A 14,261-nucleotide genomic window follows, 5' to 3' on the forward strand; every position below is an offset into this window, starting at 1 on the left:
ACCACGCACTCTATCCTCATTTTTTGAACAGAATAATTGCCCTATCCAAGCTTTCTTTAGTTTCGTACATTCACTAGATCATAAGTGAGTCTCCTGTAAAAATACGATATCACTTCTTAGTGTTTTTATATGTGCAAACACCCTGCTTCACTTCACTGGGTTGTGGATTCCCTTTATGTTCCTTTGTTACCTCATCCCATTCCGGTAGGTAATGGAATCTGATCACGATAACTCTGGGAGGGTCCCCGTCGGCGGCGCGTCGGCGGCGCGTCGGGCAGCGCGGTACGCCACATCCAGGGTCGGGGTAAAGCTGGGGCCCAATAGTTCTTGCAGTAGCTTGGCGACATTCACAGTGGGTCGCCGTCCCTCGCACAATTCAACACCTTCTTTTATCCCAACCAGACGCGCACAATATCGGCGCTGCCCCCCGTCAATTTCTTCCACTTTCTGGCGGAGTGAGGCGACCTCTGTTTTCAGCACGGCAACCTCGTTCTCAGTGGTGGTCGTTCTATCGGAGTACATATTCAGGCCGGATTCCAACTCGCTCAGGCGGATCTCCTGCTTCACCACGTCCTCCCGGAGCGCCTCTATCTTAGTGTTCAAATCAGCCGCACTTGAGTCTATCCGTGACAGAATCCTATTTTCACTGTTCGCAATGGCAGCCATGACGGCAGATAGATCTGTTGTCTCCTCATCTGAGGATTCCTCATTTGCGGACGCATTTTCAACCGAGTCCGAGGTTTTAGCAGAGGCCTCCTTCTTGCTGCGTTTTCCTTTAGGCATTTTGCGGTTTAGTCGTATGTTATAAAACAGATAAAGCTGTCAGTACGATGCCTTGACGTTGTTCAGTTGCCAGAAATGAACTCAGTCCGTCCAAAATTGTTTTCTAAAAAAATTATTTACAAAAAAGGTTCGCCCCGATCGGGAGCTCTGTAAAAACACGACTTCACATGTCGCTGCTCGCTAGCGCCCCCCCTGGCCCATTCTTCTTTGGCAAATCTCTCCAGTTCCTCTAGATTTGATGGGTGCCTGGCATGGACATGTTTCTTTAGGTCACCCCACAGATTTTTCTATTGGATTTAAGTCAGGGCTTTGTGCAGGCCATTCAATGACATTCACTTTGGTCGTCTGGAGATAGTTCTTCACCAAGAGGGAGGTGTGTTTAGGATCCTTGTCATGTTGGAAGATGAAGTGACGTCTCAGACCCAGTTCCACAGCTGACTGCCTTATGTTCTCTCCCGTCCTCGCCTCTCTACACTGGCTCCCAGTTCAATACAGAATACGTTTTAAAATATTAGTTATTACTCATCGAGCCCTCCATGGCCAGGCACCAAATTATCTGTCTGACCTGCTAACGCCATATGTTCCCATAAGGTCACTGAGATCCTCTTCCCAGGCTCTGTTGGTTGTCCCTCGGACAAAGTTAATAACCAAAGGTGATAGAGCATTTGCATGTTTTGCCCCCAGGGTATGGAACGAGCTCCCCTTCCACTTAAGAACAGTTGATTCTGTGGACATTTTTAAACGACTGCTAAAAACTCATCTTTTTAGAAAGGCTTTTCCACAGCTGGAATGATTAATTGTTGTGTGTTGATTGTTAACTCCATATTGTCTATTCTATTTGTTGTCTTATTTTATTAGAAATATTGGTTCCTGAATTGTTTTATTGATCATAATTGACTTGTTTTATTTTGTTCTTGTTAAAGCACTTTGTGACTGTCAATGTCTGTGAAAGGTGCTCTATAAATAAACTTTACTTACTTATTTACTCTTTCAAAATAGCCAAATATTTTTCTTTATTCAAGATTTCCTGTTCCAGATGCACTGAAGCATCCCCACAGCATAATACTCCCACCACCATGCTTCACTGTGGGGATGCTGTTCTTTGGGTTGAATGCCTGTCCTTTTTTTCTCCAAACGTAAGCAGTGTCCCTGTGGCCAAAGAGCTCTAGTTTAGTCTCGTCAGACCATAAGACGCTTCCAGTATGAATAATCTTTCTCCAGGTTGTCTCGAGCATACTGAAGTCTGGCTTGAAGGTGCCTCTTCCTCAAAAGTGGGTTTTTCTTGAGCTCTAGTTATGGTCTTCTTCGAGACAATGATTCCTGATGTGGCCAAGTCATTTGCCAGCGCCTTGGAAGTTAATCTGGGGTCTCTAGACACGTCTCTCACCAGTTTCCTCTCCAGTCTCTCTGAAATCTTTCTCTTTCTACCTCTGCCAGGCTTGTTCTGCACTGTGTTGCTGTCTTTGGAGAGTTGAATGATGCCTCTCACTCCAGTCCTTGACACCTGGAAACGGTTGGATATCTTCGTATATCCCTCCCCTGCTTTGTGGGCATCTATAATTCTTATTCTGAGGTCCACACTGATCTCCTTTGTCTTTGGCATGTTGCTTCCTCAACTGCCAGCTCCATAATGAGGCTTTTATACCATGTTTTGGCTTGAGTTAATTAACTTAACTGAATTGAGTGCAATCACCTGTTTGACCTGATTACCTTTATGCACATCACCTGTGAAGGTTAAGCACATCACTGCATAAAAGTGGCTTGTGTGATGACTTAATAAATGGTAATTTCTTAAAGGGGGCTAATAATAATGTCCCTGGTCATTTTAGCTTTTTCTTACATAATAATGTTTTGGTGCACAAATATAAATGTTTTGGCCCATATAATGACAAATTGTATGTTCAGGAATGCTCTGTTAGAACCGCCTTGCTCTGCTAAAAAGGATCTTGCCAGAAACTTGAAAAAACTTAAAATTCCATAGGGGGGCTAATTGCTAGTTTTAAGCTTTTGCTTAGAGACATGGAGAGTACATCTTTATCTTGTACTTGCACTAGATGACCTCTGCCGCAGCTAAGCATTTAAAGCACATAAGCTAGTCTGTGTTCTACAAGTTTTATTTTTGTCTGGGGCTAGTGTACTAACCTGATATCTCTATTTTCCAGCTATTTAACGGTTATAGTGTATTGTCATTTCCACTCTGCATCAGTTTCAAGTGTTATGTCCTGTCATATCTTGTCATGTCTCATTTTTATGTTTTATGCAACTGTGTGGATGTGAACAGGTCACACTTGAAAATGAGTCTTCGGACTCAAGTGTTTTATCTGTATAAATAAAGGATAAATAAATAAAAAATAAAATAATATCGTCCTCAACTGTATATGCCTTTGGTTTTTACCGGCATGGTATCAATCATTAATATGTGTGCAGACAAGGTGAAAAAAAAAGAAAAAAGAAAAGACGCAGAGGCTCATGTTGCTCATTTTCCTTTTAACCTCCTGACCTTTGTCTACTAATGTGTCTCTTACTGTTCAGGGTTTTAAGGAGTTTGCTGTGGTGTCTTCTGTGTCTCCAGTTACCTGGACTTCATCAACGTGATGACGTACGACTACCACGGCCACTGGGAGAAGGTGACGGGACACAACAGCCCCCTCTACCGGAGCTCCGTGGACTACGTCCACTTGGATCACAGCATCGTAAGACACAACGCTGCAAAGCTTCACCTTTCTGTCCAATAGAGGGTCTGCAGTGACGTCACCTTCCCACTGGACAACGGCCCCTTACACTGAGTGGCAAACACGGCTGCAACTAGTAGGGAAACTACGGAAAAGACGGGATAGCAGCCGATTCTGGGCTTAAATTAGCGTCAGTTGGACTTGACAGTGACCCGTACAGTTACAGTCTTTCTGCCGCTCAGTAACCCACTGTGAAGTCGCATCTGTGACGTCATGAGCTTTCCCTCTATAGTCAGTACAGGTTCTTCACTGTGTATCAGAAATTCTGATATCATAAATGTTAAATTGTCGTGTATATCTCTTTTATTCTTTTCTTTAGAACGGTTCTTTAAGCCGCTGGTTGCATCTGGGAGCTCCGGCTGAGAAGCTGCTGCTCGGTTTCCCCACGTACGGACGAACCTACCGCCTGACGACCGGAGCCAACGGTCTCGGAGCCCCGAGCAACGGCCCCGCCGAAGCCGGGCCCTACACTCGCACCGAGGGATTCTGGGCCTACTACGAGGTAAAAACACTCGCACCGAGGGATTCTGGGCTTATTACGGGGTAAAAACACTCACACCGAGGGATTCTGGGTTAATACGAGGTAAAAACACTCACACCCAGGGATTCTGGGCTTATTACAAGGTAAAAACACTCACACCGAGGGATTCTGGGCTTATTACGGGGTAAAAACACTCACACCGAGGGATTCTGGGCCTACTACGAGGTAAAAACACTCACACCGAGGGATTCTGGGCTTATTACGGGGTAAAAACACTCACACCGAGGGATTCTGGGTTTATTACAAGGTAAAAACACTCACACCGAGGGATTCTGGGCTAATACGAGGTAAAAACACTCACACCGAGGGATTCTGGGCCTACTACGAGGTAAAAACACTCACACCGAGGGATTCTGGGCTTATTACGAGGTAAAAACACTCACACCGAGCGATTCTGGGCTTATTACGGGGTAAAAACACTCACACCGAGGGATTCTGGGCCTACTACGAGGTAAAAACACCCACACCGAGGGATTCTGGGTTAATACGAGGTAAAAACACTCGCACCGAGGGATTCTGGGTTAATACGAGGTAAAAACACTCACACCGAGGGATTCTGGGCTAATACGAGGTAAAAACACTCACACCGAGGGATTCTGTCATCTATTTTTTCCCTATGTATCCCTATTTATGTTCCTATTTAATTTATTTTCTTTACAGGTGGTTAATTAATTTCCCTAAACCCAAAATAAATACATAAACAAGTACAAGATGAAAAAACAATAAAAAATAATAACAATTATATCAATTCAATTCGATCAAATAAACAAGAAAATAAATCAACTTTTCTCCTGGCTGGCTCGCCAATTCAGCTTTCACTGAAGAATGAAGGTAGTTTTTCTCTGAGGGCGATGATGGAGGAAAAAGGGGGTGATGATGAGGAGGAAGAGGGTGATCTCAATGAAGAAGAGGAGGAGGGGGTGATGAAGAAGAAGAGGAGGGGGTGATGAAGAAGAGCAGGGGTCCAACGAAGATGAGGAGTCACAAAAGTAGTTCACAAAAAAAACAATAATCAAAAAACAACAGCAAATACAGATACTGAAATACAAATACTGGCATCTAAGATTAGTTAAAGTTTTTATGCCTCTATGACGTGTTGGCGATGTGTAAAAAAAAAATGACAAAACCATCACAGCTACACAGCAAAAGTAGTGGAACATGAATTTACTGTTCATTGTTGCCCATTTTAGGAGTAGAAATACACCCTGTTCTGTGTGTTACCTGGATGTGTTTTTGTGTCTCCAGATCTGTGATTTCATCAACACTGCAGAGGTTTCCTGGATCTCTGAGCAGGAAGTTCCCTACGCCACCTACGGTAGCGCCTGGGTCGGCTACGACGACAAACACAGCTTCTCTTCTAAGGTACAAACGCTACGACCAACGCAGCTTCTCTTCTAAGGTACAAACGCTACGACAAATGCAGCTTCTCTTCTAAGGTACAAACGCTACGACAAATGCAGCTTCTCTTCTAAGGTACAAACGCTACGACAAATGCAGCTTCTCTTCTAAGGTAACAAACGCTACGACAAACGCAGCTTCTCTTCTAAGGTAACAAACGCTACAACAAACGCAGCTTCTCTCGTGATGTATTTCCCCGCTAGCTTTCACTGCAACTGGTGAACGCAGTAGATCGTTCAGCAGCCTTTTAGTGCTGCCGGTGTCCTGATCTGGACAGCAAAAGGGCCCGTCTTGACGGAGTGATGATCTTTCACCACTCGACTCAGGATCTGGTCACCCATTTCAGCAGTTCCTGCTTAGGAGAGAGAGAGCAGAAACCAGCAGCCCACAAGAACTTTGAACATTCTGATGTACAGTTCGACTAATGGCCGGCATTCAGGCCATGGTTTTCCTGAGCCTTAACTTCTTACATGATGTATCTGCAACATGTCGGAAAGCTCCTACTAAAGAATTTTTTAAAGGGTATTTAGTATTTAATCCTCATGATGTATCATATGTACCCCTACTCCCTCCTGTTTGAGCCATGGAAACTCCCTATGGCTCAACTTAGCCACCAGGGGGAACAAATTCCTTGGAAGCACCAGTTTGCTTCGCACCACACAAAGGCCTTCTGAAGTCACAGTAGCTAGTTGCAGTAGCACCTTCATTTAGCCAAATGCTTTTTTCTCTTTGCAAGAGCATTGTTTTGAATGTCAACAGGGGATAGAGGGGGTTTCGTTGTCATCAGTCATCAGACCCCTCCTTGTTGACCTTTCCCTGGAAGGGTCAGGCTGCCAGAGTCAGGCTCCGAAGATAAGTGGCCCTCCCACTTCTTGACCTTTTGCACCCTGGCAAGTCGGCAGGTCTGACTTAATGATCCTCTAGGGTCAGTTTTCTATGTTCCTCAGATCCCCCAGATCCCCCCTCCCATCACCAGATTAGATGGGGCAAAAACCCTGTTAAATTCTGTCTGTTTACCTTAGTCAAGGACTACAGAATTTCTCATTTCAAAATGTCCTTATTTCAACCCAAGTGGGTTATGGTTTTATTAAAGTAACACCACACAAAACTGTCCGTGCAGCAATTCTCCTGCAACGTAAAACAGTAGTCTTCAGTGACCTTATATATATATATATATATATATATATATATATATATATATATATATATATATATATATATATATATATATAAACAATAATTCATAGTTACAAAACGTCGGACCGAAAGGAGCATCCTATCAAATAATGCCTTATCAACTTGCTGTTAAGCTCTATTGAAGCAAGTTCAAAAGGAATGCCAGAAAATTGTCAGAAAATTGTCTCCAGATTAATCATACGTACTTATAAAAGTCTTCAGGAGATTCTTAATCTTCTGTTTGCATGCTGCAACGCAAATGCATGCTCTTCTATGAAGACTTATAGAAGTCTTAAGAAAATTGTGGGATAAATTCCCATGCGTAAACTACACATAGACAAAAACCCACTAACATTAAACACACACTTCAGATCATCTACATGAGCCTGGTCCTGCTCAAGGTTTCTTCCCTCCTAAAGGGGAGTTTTTCCTTGCCACTGTTTGGCTTAAGGTTTTTCTCCCACTAGGGGAGTTTTTACCTGCCATTGTTTATGTAATAACTGCTCGGGGGTCATGTTCTGGGTATGGGTCTCTGTAAAGCGTCTAGAGACAACTCTGTTGTATTAGACGCTATATAAATAAAATTGAATTGAATTGAATTGAATGTGGGTTTTGTGTTTCAGTGCATATGTGTAAATTACTTCTCCTCAAACTAAACTAACCAAACTCAATTGGTGCATTTCAGATGAACTCCCAACCTAAATGGTAGCAGCACTGATCACAAATGTACACATTTTTAGTGTGAATAAGCTAGTATGCACTCAGAGTTCTTCTTTTCTAAAAAGATTGTTCAACGGGTTTGTTTCTCCTCCATACAACCCTTTCTGTCTAAAATATCACTGACATGCAAATGACAGTAGGCTCATGAACAGCCTCACTCCACTGTATCCAAAACACAGTGCCGCTAATTTCATTGTATGAACAACCTGATGACGCTGTCAATCATCAGTAGTGATTTTACAACAAACAAAATAAAAATGATTGATATGTTTCCATAACACATGTAACAGTCAACCCAATCATGCACAGCTCATACTCGCAAATGGCAAGAATCACATTTCCATATGATCCGAGTCAAATACAGTATTACAAAGGTAATCTGCAAACATTCGAATGGTGAATTAACCCAATTTGAAAATTTTATGATTCTATGCCTTCATTCATGGCTTATAATGATAGAAAAAACTATATTTCTCCATGTCTATGTTTTTTTTTTTCAAGAGAGCTCCTCACTTTTCAGCCTGCAGCCGCTCGTAAAACGGAGCATGCTTTCACACACACAGTGCTGTAGCCTTTACACACACAGACACACAGACTTGAATCATGCTGCAGCCTGCAGCAGCCCCCACTTCTCTCCAACTTCACGTATCTTTCTTTACCTTTTTCTGTCTCTTTCCAATACCTCATCAAAACCATATCTCTTTTAACATTCTTTTACAGGTTTGCAACTTTTTTGTTTTTTTTCTTCTAGTCTTAAATTAGTTGATTTACTACTTTTTTTTAAGTTCCGTATATTATTTCACAAGATTTTGTCACAATCTTTCTTCATCTAAAGTTTGAGGGACGTCTCCCATACCAGCTAAGCATCTTTTAGAGATTATTTAGGCATAAGTTTCAGCTTAACCACGCGTCTGCTATTTTTAACCAGTTATTTTTGCTTTCTTAAGTCTCTCTCAGAACACAGTTTCCTTTTTTACAGTTTGGTTTTAGCCTGATCTTTTAGTGAACAATTAAAATTTTGCCTCACAATTTTGGAAACCCCCCAACATTGAACAAACAGTTTCCTGTCATAAACATCAGACAAGACAAACAGTAGACAAGACAAACATTAAACAAAAACCATTACAAATCATTCCTAAGAAACCTCTTCTCATTATTCTGTACTTTAAAAAGTCCCCTGACTTTAAAAACACGGTCCCCTGACCGAGTTAGATGTTGGTCATACGCTAGTATTTTTTAAAGTCCCCTGACTTCAAAAAATCGGGTCCCCGACCCGCCGCCAAAACACCTTTTTCGCTAGCCCTCTGGTTAGTATACACAGAAAAAAAGTATTTAAGTAAGAGGAGGTTTCTCACCAGTCTCCTAGTGCTTTCCCTGGCTCGGTAATCTCGTCACCTGGACTTCCTGGAACAGCGCAAGACCAAATCTGGGCCCGTTCCCAAAGTCGGAACGGCTGCATACAGCTTTCAGGTGGCCTCTTTTGATCGTACGCCGTTCCAATCGTCAGAGCTTGAGATCCCGGGTTTCGGCACCAAATAGGTATTTATTGGTAAAACTGACAGGTGTCGGCTATGTTAAGACAACCAATGGTAGACAGTGGATGGACAATGGGAGGAAACAAATAGATAAACAGGACATTTCAGTTGAAAAGCAACTAATCTATGATATGCAGAGTCAACAGACATCCTTTTTGTTGAGGGTGTTCCAACAGAATTGTCCAACTGACCATGAGACAGTTGTGGACCAGCCCAAACCCCTGAGTAGTTTAGGGAGTGGCTGTTGTAACTGGTGATAAGCATTGTGAACAAACACAGTCAGCTCTCTGACTTGACTTGATTCTGATTCTAATGGTTTCATAAGCACAAAACTGATTATTAATCCCACACCAGCCCAGTGCGGAATATAAGCATCATGGAGACAGATGGGCGAGGGAATGAGCAGCGCAGAAAGACCGGGATTAATTTAAAGTGGAATGAGTGGATACATTTTTTTTAAAGTATTTATTTATGTATTTTTTATTATTTTATAAATTATTATTATTTGTTTTTTTCGTTTTTTGTTTTGTTTTTTCTTTCTTTTTTTCTTTTATTTCATTTAAAAAAATATTCTTTTGTAATTAATTAATTTTTTTATTTAATCTATTTATTTATTTAAAAAAATATATATATATATTTGAATGAGTGTAAACATGATTGCGGAATTAATCTATTCGGATTTAAAATCGGAATAAACCAGCCACTTCGGAATTAAGTTTAATTCGGAATGGACATTTTCATTCAGAATTATGTGTTTACGGTTATTTTTACTCGTTTTAAATCGGATTTAATTTTAATTCTAAATCAAAGAGGAATTAAACTTGTTGTTTATTTAGGTCCAGATGCTTGTTGTTGTTGTTTATATTGCAGGTCCAGATGCTGAACAACAGGAACTTGGGCGGAGCTCATTGTTGTTGTTGTTATTTAGGTCCAGATGCTGAACAACAGGAACTTGGGCGGGGCTCACGTCTGGACTTTGGAAATGGATGACTTTAGTGGATCGTTCTGCTCGGACGGCGCTCACCCGCTCGTCAACCACCTCCGCAACTCCATGGGTAAATATTTACACAGCAACTGTGTTTCCAGCATCAATTTTCCTTTTAAAATCCGAATATGATCAATAACCCGGTTACACGGCCATGTAAACACCAATAACCCCTTTAATAACCAGAATTTGCTCATATGCTGGTTTTTAAAAACCCCAATATGACCCCTGGGTTACTCCTTTTAAAACCTGAATATTGGGTCATGTAAACACCAAACTGAATATCCCCATCAAACGGAACAGGAAGTTGTTTTCTGCACATGCTCTGTTCACAAGGAATCCTGGTCTTTTGAGTCCAGGAAGTTCTAATAAACACAGAGAAACCAAGACCAGGAGGAGACTAATCACTTCATAAATGTAATGAAGGATATGAACATTTCTGCATTTGTAGACGGTAGAAAGTACCGGGATAGAAGATTTACAAGTAGGAGAGAGAAAAGTTGAAGCAGCATTTGTTTTGGATTTGGATCCAGGAAGAAGAAGCAGGAATGACGGGAATTGCGTCATCACGTCCTCTGTGCGTCACTGGTTTGATCCAGATATCCCTAGTGATTAATTACCATGGAAACGGAATATTCCCAATGTTTCAGTAACCGGAATATTAGCAATACCCCAATTTTGACTGCATGGAAACGTAGTCAAAGTCACCGTCAGAGCGTCCAGACTCTTCCAGACTCTTCCAACATATTAAACATTAAATATACAACATATTAAACATTTCTCCTGAACAAGTCCAGGGTCCAGAACTGGATGTTGCTCTGACGTTTGTAGGAAGTTCTTTGGGTTTATTCCAAGCACACACAGTTTGGCATTTAGGGGGACTTTAGCATTAAACAACTCTGACAAACAATTTATAACATCCTTCCAGAAGTTCTGGATCTTCACACATCCCCACAAGCAGTGAAATAATGTTCCCTTCTCATTCAAACATCTGGAACGTTAGCGTTCATACAGTGGAGTTTAACAATGTTAAGTTCACTTTCATTAACCACTTGTATTGGAGTCATCCAGACCTTGTGTTTATTGTTTGTTTTTGTGCTTTTATGTAATTCATCAATATCTTCTTTTATATCCATTTTCCAAGCGTTTATTTATCCATTGCTGATTCAGTACTATGTGCGACTAGTATATTGTAATATTTAGATACATGGCCCTTCCCTCCTATATTTGCAAGTCTTATTTCCTCTAATTTAGATAAAGATGGTAAACACATGCTAGATATTTACTTGTTTGCATTAATGGGCGTGGCCTAACGGCTCAACAGCGCCCCCTAGAAAACTTTGTGCCTCAAGCCCCACAATACGGTTTGACGTACATGCACGAAAATCGCTACACACCTGTATCATGGCGCAACTTAAAGGAGCTTGAGGCCGGATTGAGGCAGGATTTATGAAAAAAATTTGTATACGTTTTAAGTTTTCTAGTAATAATGTCAGATGAAGCGTTCCAAACCCAAAAGAATGATTCCTCTAGTGTATCTCTCTGTTGCCTTGAACAGGCTGTTGCTGCAAAATGTGCTGCAATTCCGGGCCCGAATTTCCCGCGCTGTCCTGCGGATGTGACGTCACATGACGCTGCATGCACGTTCTCCCCGTTCTCCCGTGCCGGCTTCACTGTTGGCTGCAGTACCCCCGACGGCCGTCGTGGTGAAGGGTGGTGCTAGAGAGTCTCATTTCTTAAAAGGAGCCTCATGCTCATTTAAAGAAAAGTCTCTTGGCGCCATGGCCGAAACCCAACAGGAAGTCGGACATTTTGAACATTTTGAATTAATCGCATAATTTTGGAGCAATTTATGCCATTCCTTCGGCAGTTAATTCAGCCCGAACCGTAACGTGCACCCAGGTGTGTTATACATCAAAATGTGCGTCTCCATCCTGCGACTACGCGCATTACTTTTCTCTTTCAAAAGTGTTACCGTGGCGATGCTAGACGCCAAAAAGCGCACCCACCCTTCATCTGATTGGTCCATATCTGATAGTTCTTACTTTCTGCCATAACTTTTGAATGGTTTGACATAAAGAGTCTTGGGTGGTGTCATCGGACTCGGTCTTTAGTCCTTGACCTTTATTGGTGAAAATTGCACGCGTGAGGGCCCGTTCATCGCTGCTTGCAGCTTTAATTCCATGTTGTTTTTTTAATGTCTTCCCGTGAAGGTTTTGCTCCGAAGCCGACGACGACGCCGCGGCCGACGACCACCAGAGATCCCATCGCCGACTTCTGCCGCGGCCGCCCCGACGGGCTGTACGCTAACGCGGCCGATAAAACCACGTACTTCCAGTGCTTCAAGGGAAACACGTACCTGCAGCGCTGCCAGCCTGGACTCATCTACTCGGACTCCTGCAAGTGCTGCAACTGGCCCTAAACAGGACCCGGAACCATCTACTGGGACTCCTGCAACTGGCCCTGAGCTCAGATACAGCAGGAACCTGCTTCACAATCAAATTAAATAAAAGATTACTCATCCCAGCAAACAATATGCCTCCTTTCTACTGTGTTGAGTTCTTGTGTTTAACAGAAAAAGCCAGAGGGTTGAATTGAATTGAAATTGAAATTTTTATTTCGAACATGAAACAGTAGTGAATACAAAACAAAACAACAATAGGCAATAACTAGAAAATTTCAGGAAATTTTGATATGGGCATGCCCTACTGCCCATCCGTCCCCTCTTGCTGCTTTGGTTTGGGGCTGTAGTGTTTGTGTTCGGGGTGGTTTTATGTCAGTTTGAGGTGTTTACGATTGCATTTCATTCATTCCTGTGCTCGCTGCAGGGGGTGTGGTTTAGGGTTGTTAATAAACCTTTGGGGAAGGGGCCGTTTGGCATGGATTCTGACATAAAATGTCCTGAAATCACAGCTTCATGAAATTTGAATATGTTGAAGTCCACAGCGTGGCGAGTCTGGGAACATTTGTACGACGTCTCTACAATAACCCGTAGCCTAGCAACAAGCGTCCAAAGTCAAATGGAAATTAAGAAAAAAAATGAAAGTTAAATATCGCAAAAACTGTGATTATTATTATTAGTGCCACGGCTGCGCCACGAGGCACTCCTCCTCCATAGCTATGCCATAACAATGGAGGAGGAGTGCCTCGTGCGTAACTAGTCCCGCAGCTTTGAGAAAATGCGAAAAGTAAAAATGTAGAAACGTGTGCCTTAAGTGGGAATCGAGTGGTATGACTTTTATTAGCGATTGGTGCGCACGTTTTTGCGCAACGTGCGAAAACATGCGCTTTTGGCCCATCCGGAACGCAGTGGGAGAACTTTGGGGCCTCACCACTCGCACACCGTTACTCGAAAAATTCTGAACCGATTTAGAAAGTTGTAGGCCCTGAATTTAACTACAGTCCTGTGAATGTTCAGAGCGATTGCACAAATAGTTTTTGCACGAAGTGCAAAAACATTTCCAAATTTCCAAACTAATGGGGAGATTTTCCCATGTATGTGTGTGGCGCGGAATGTCACACTGTGGATGGGAGGAAGTAAAAAAAAGCCAAAATTCACCTTTTTTCTGAGTCACCTAACTTTCTCACTGTAGAAGAGTGAAAATGTGTTATTACGGTAGCTGTCCTCAGGGTGGCAGCATAGGCTGGTTAAACTTTTTGCCTTTTGACCTGTTGTTCTCCCGGCAGTCGGGAAATGGTGCATTGTGGATGACCGCATCCAGCGGAGATTGCTGGCAGAGCCAGATCTGACTTTTGAGCGGGCACTGAAGGTCGCGCAAGCCATAGAAACTGCAAGCAGGGACGTGCGGGACCTGCAGCTGCAACCGAAAACGATGGACAGTACTGGGAGTAAAGCTACAGCGCACCTGCCCGTGCACAATGTGAGAGGGGGACAGAAGTGGCAAGAAAAAAAGACACCGCTGACGTGTTACAGGTGTGGTGGTGCACACATGGCACGGGACTGTCGGTTCATCGATGAAACGTGCCATGGCTGTGGTAAAAAAGGTCACGTGAAGAAGATGTGCAGATCCTCGCCCCCTGCTGGCCAGCAGCAGCTTAAGGGGGAGGGAAGCATAAGCAGTTTGTAAAAAGGGATAAAAGACAAGCTGCACACCACATAAGTGAAGCCCCTGTCAATCTCTCTAGTGATGAAGAAGTGTTTACACTACACAATCTAACAGAGCCAAAAATAACAAAAACAGACCCGATTACTACTCAGTTAAAATTAAATGGTAAAATGGTAAAATTCGAAGTAGATACAGGTTGCAGTGTGACAATTGTATCCAAGACTGAGTATGCTAAGTTAGGGGCAGCAGCAGGGGATACACCAGAGCTGCAAGATTGTTCATTGACACTTAAAACATATACTGGTGAGAAAGTGCCCACAATAG

General features: G+C 42.6%; 1 protein-coding gene across 4 annotated transcripts in view; it reads left to right on the forward strand.

Annotated features, from left to right (window-relative positions):
• LOC133448208 (acidic mammalian chitinase-like) overlaps positions 1–12,406 on the forward strand; it is a 32,596-nt gene extending 20,190 nt beyond the window's left edge. For 3 of the 4 annotated variants that reach the window (XM_061726534.1, XM_061726533.1, XM_061726535.1), the window contains 5 exons: positions 3,356–3,476; positions 3,835–4,017; positions 5,302–5,418; positions 9,814–9,940; positions 12,084–12,406. In XM_061726534.1, coding sequence (XP_061582518.1) covers positions 3,356–3,476; positions 3,835–4,017; positions 5,302–5,418; positions 9,814–9,940; positions 12,084–12,292 — 757 coding nt within the window. In that variant the 3' untranslated portion in view covers positions 12,293–12,406. Of the gene's footprint in view, positions 1–3,355; positions 3,477–3,834; positions 4,018–5,301; positions 5,419–9,755; positions 9,941–12,083 lie in introns of all 4 variants that reach the window. The other variant, XR_009782952.1, reaches the window with a different exon arrangement.
• The last annotated feature ends 1,855 nt before the right edge of the window (positions 12,407–14,261 follow it).

The sequence above is a fragment of the Cololabis saira genome, chromosome 8, assembly GCF_033807715.1.
Source record: "Cololabis saira isolate AMF1-May2022 chromosome 8, fColSai1.1, whole genome shotgun sequence".
NCBI classification, from domain to species: Eukaryota; Metazoa; Chordata; class Actinopteri; order Beloniformes; family Belonidae; genus Cololabis; species Cololabis saira.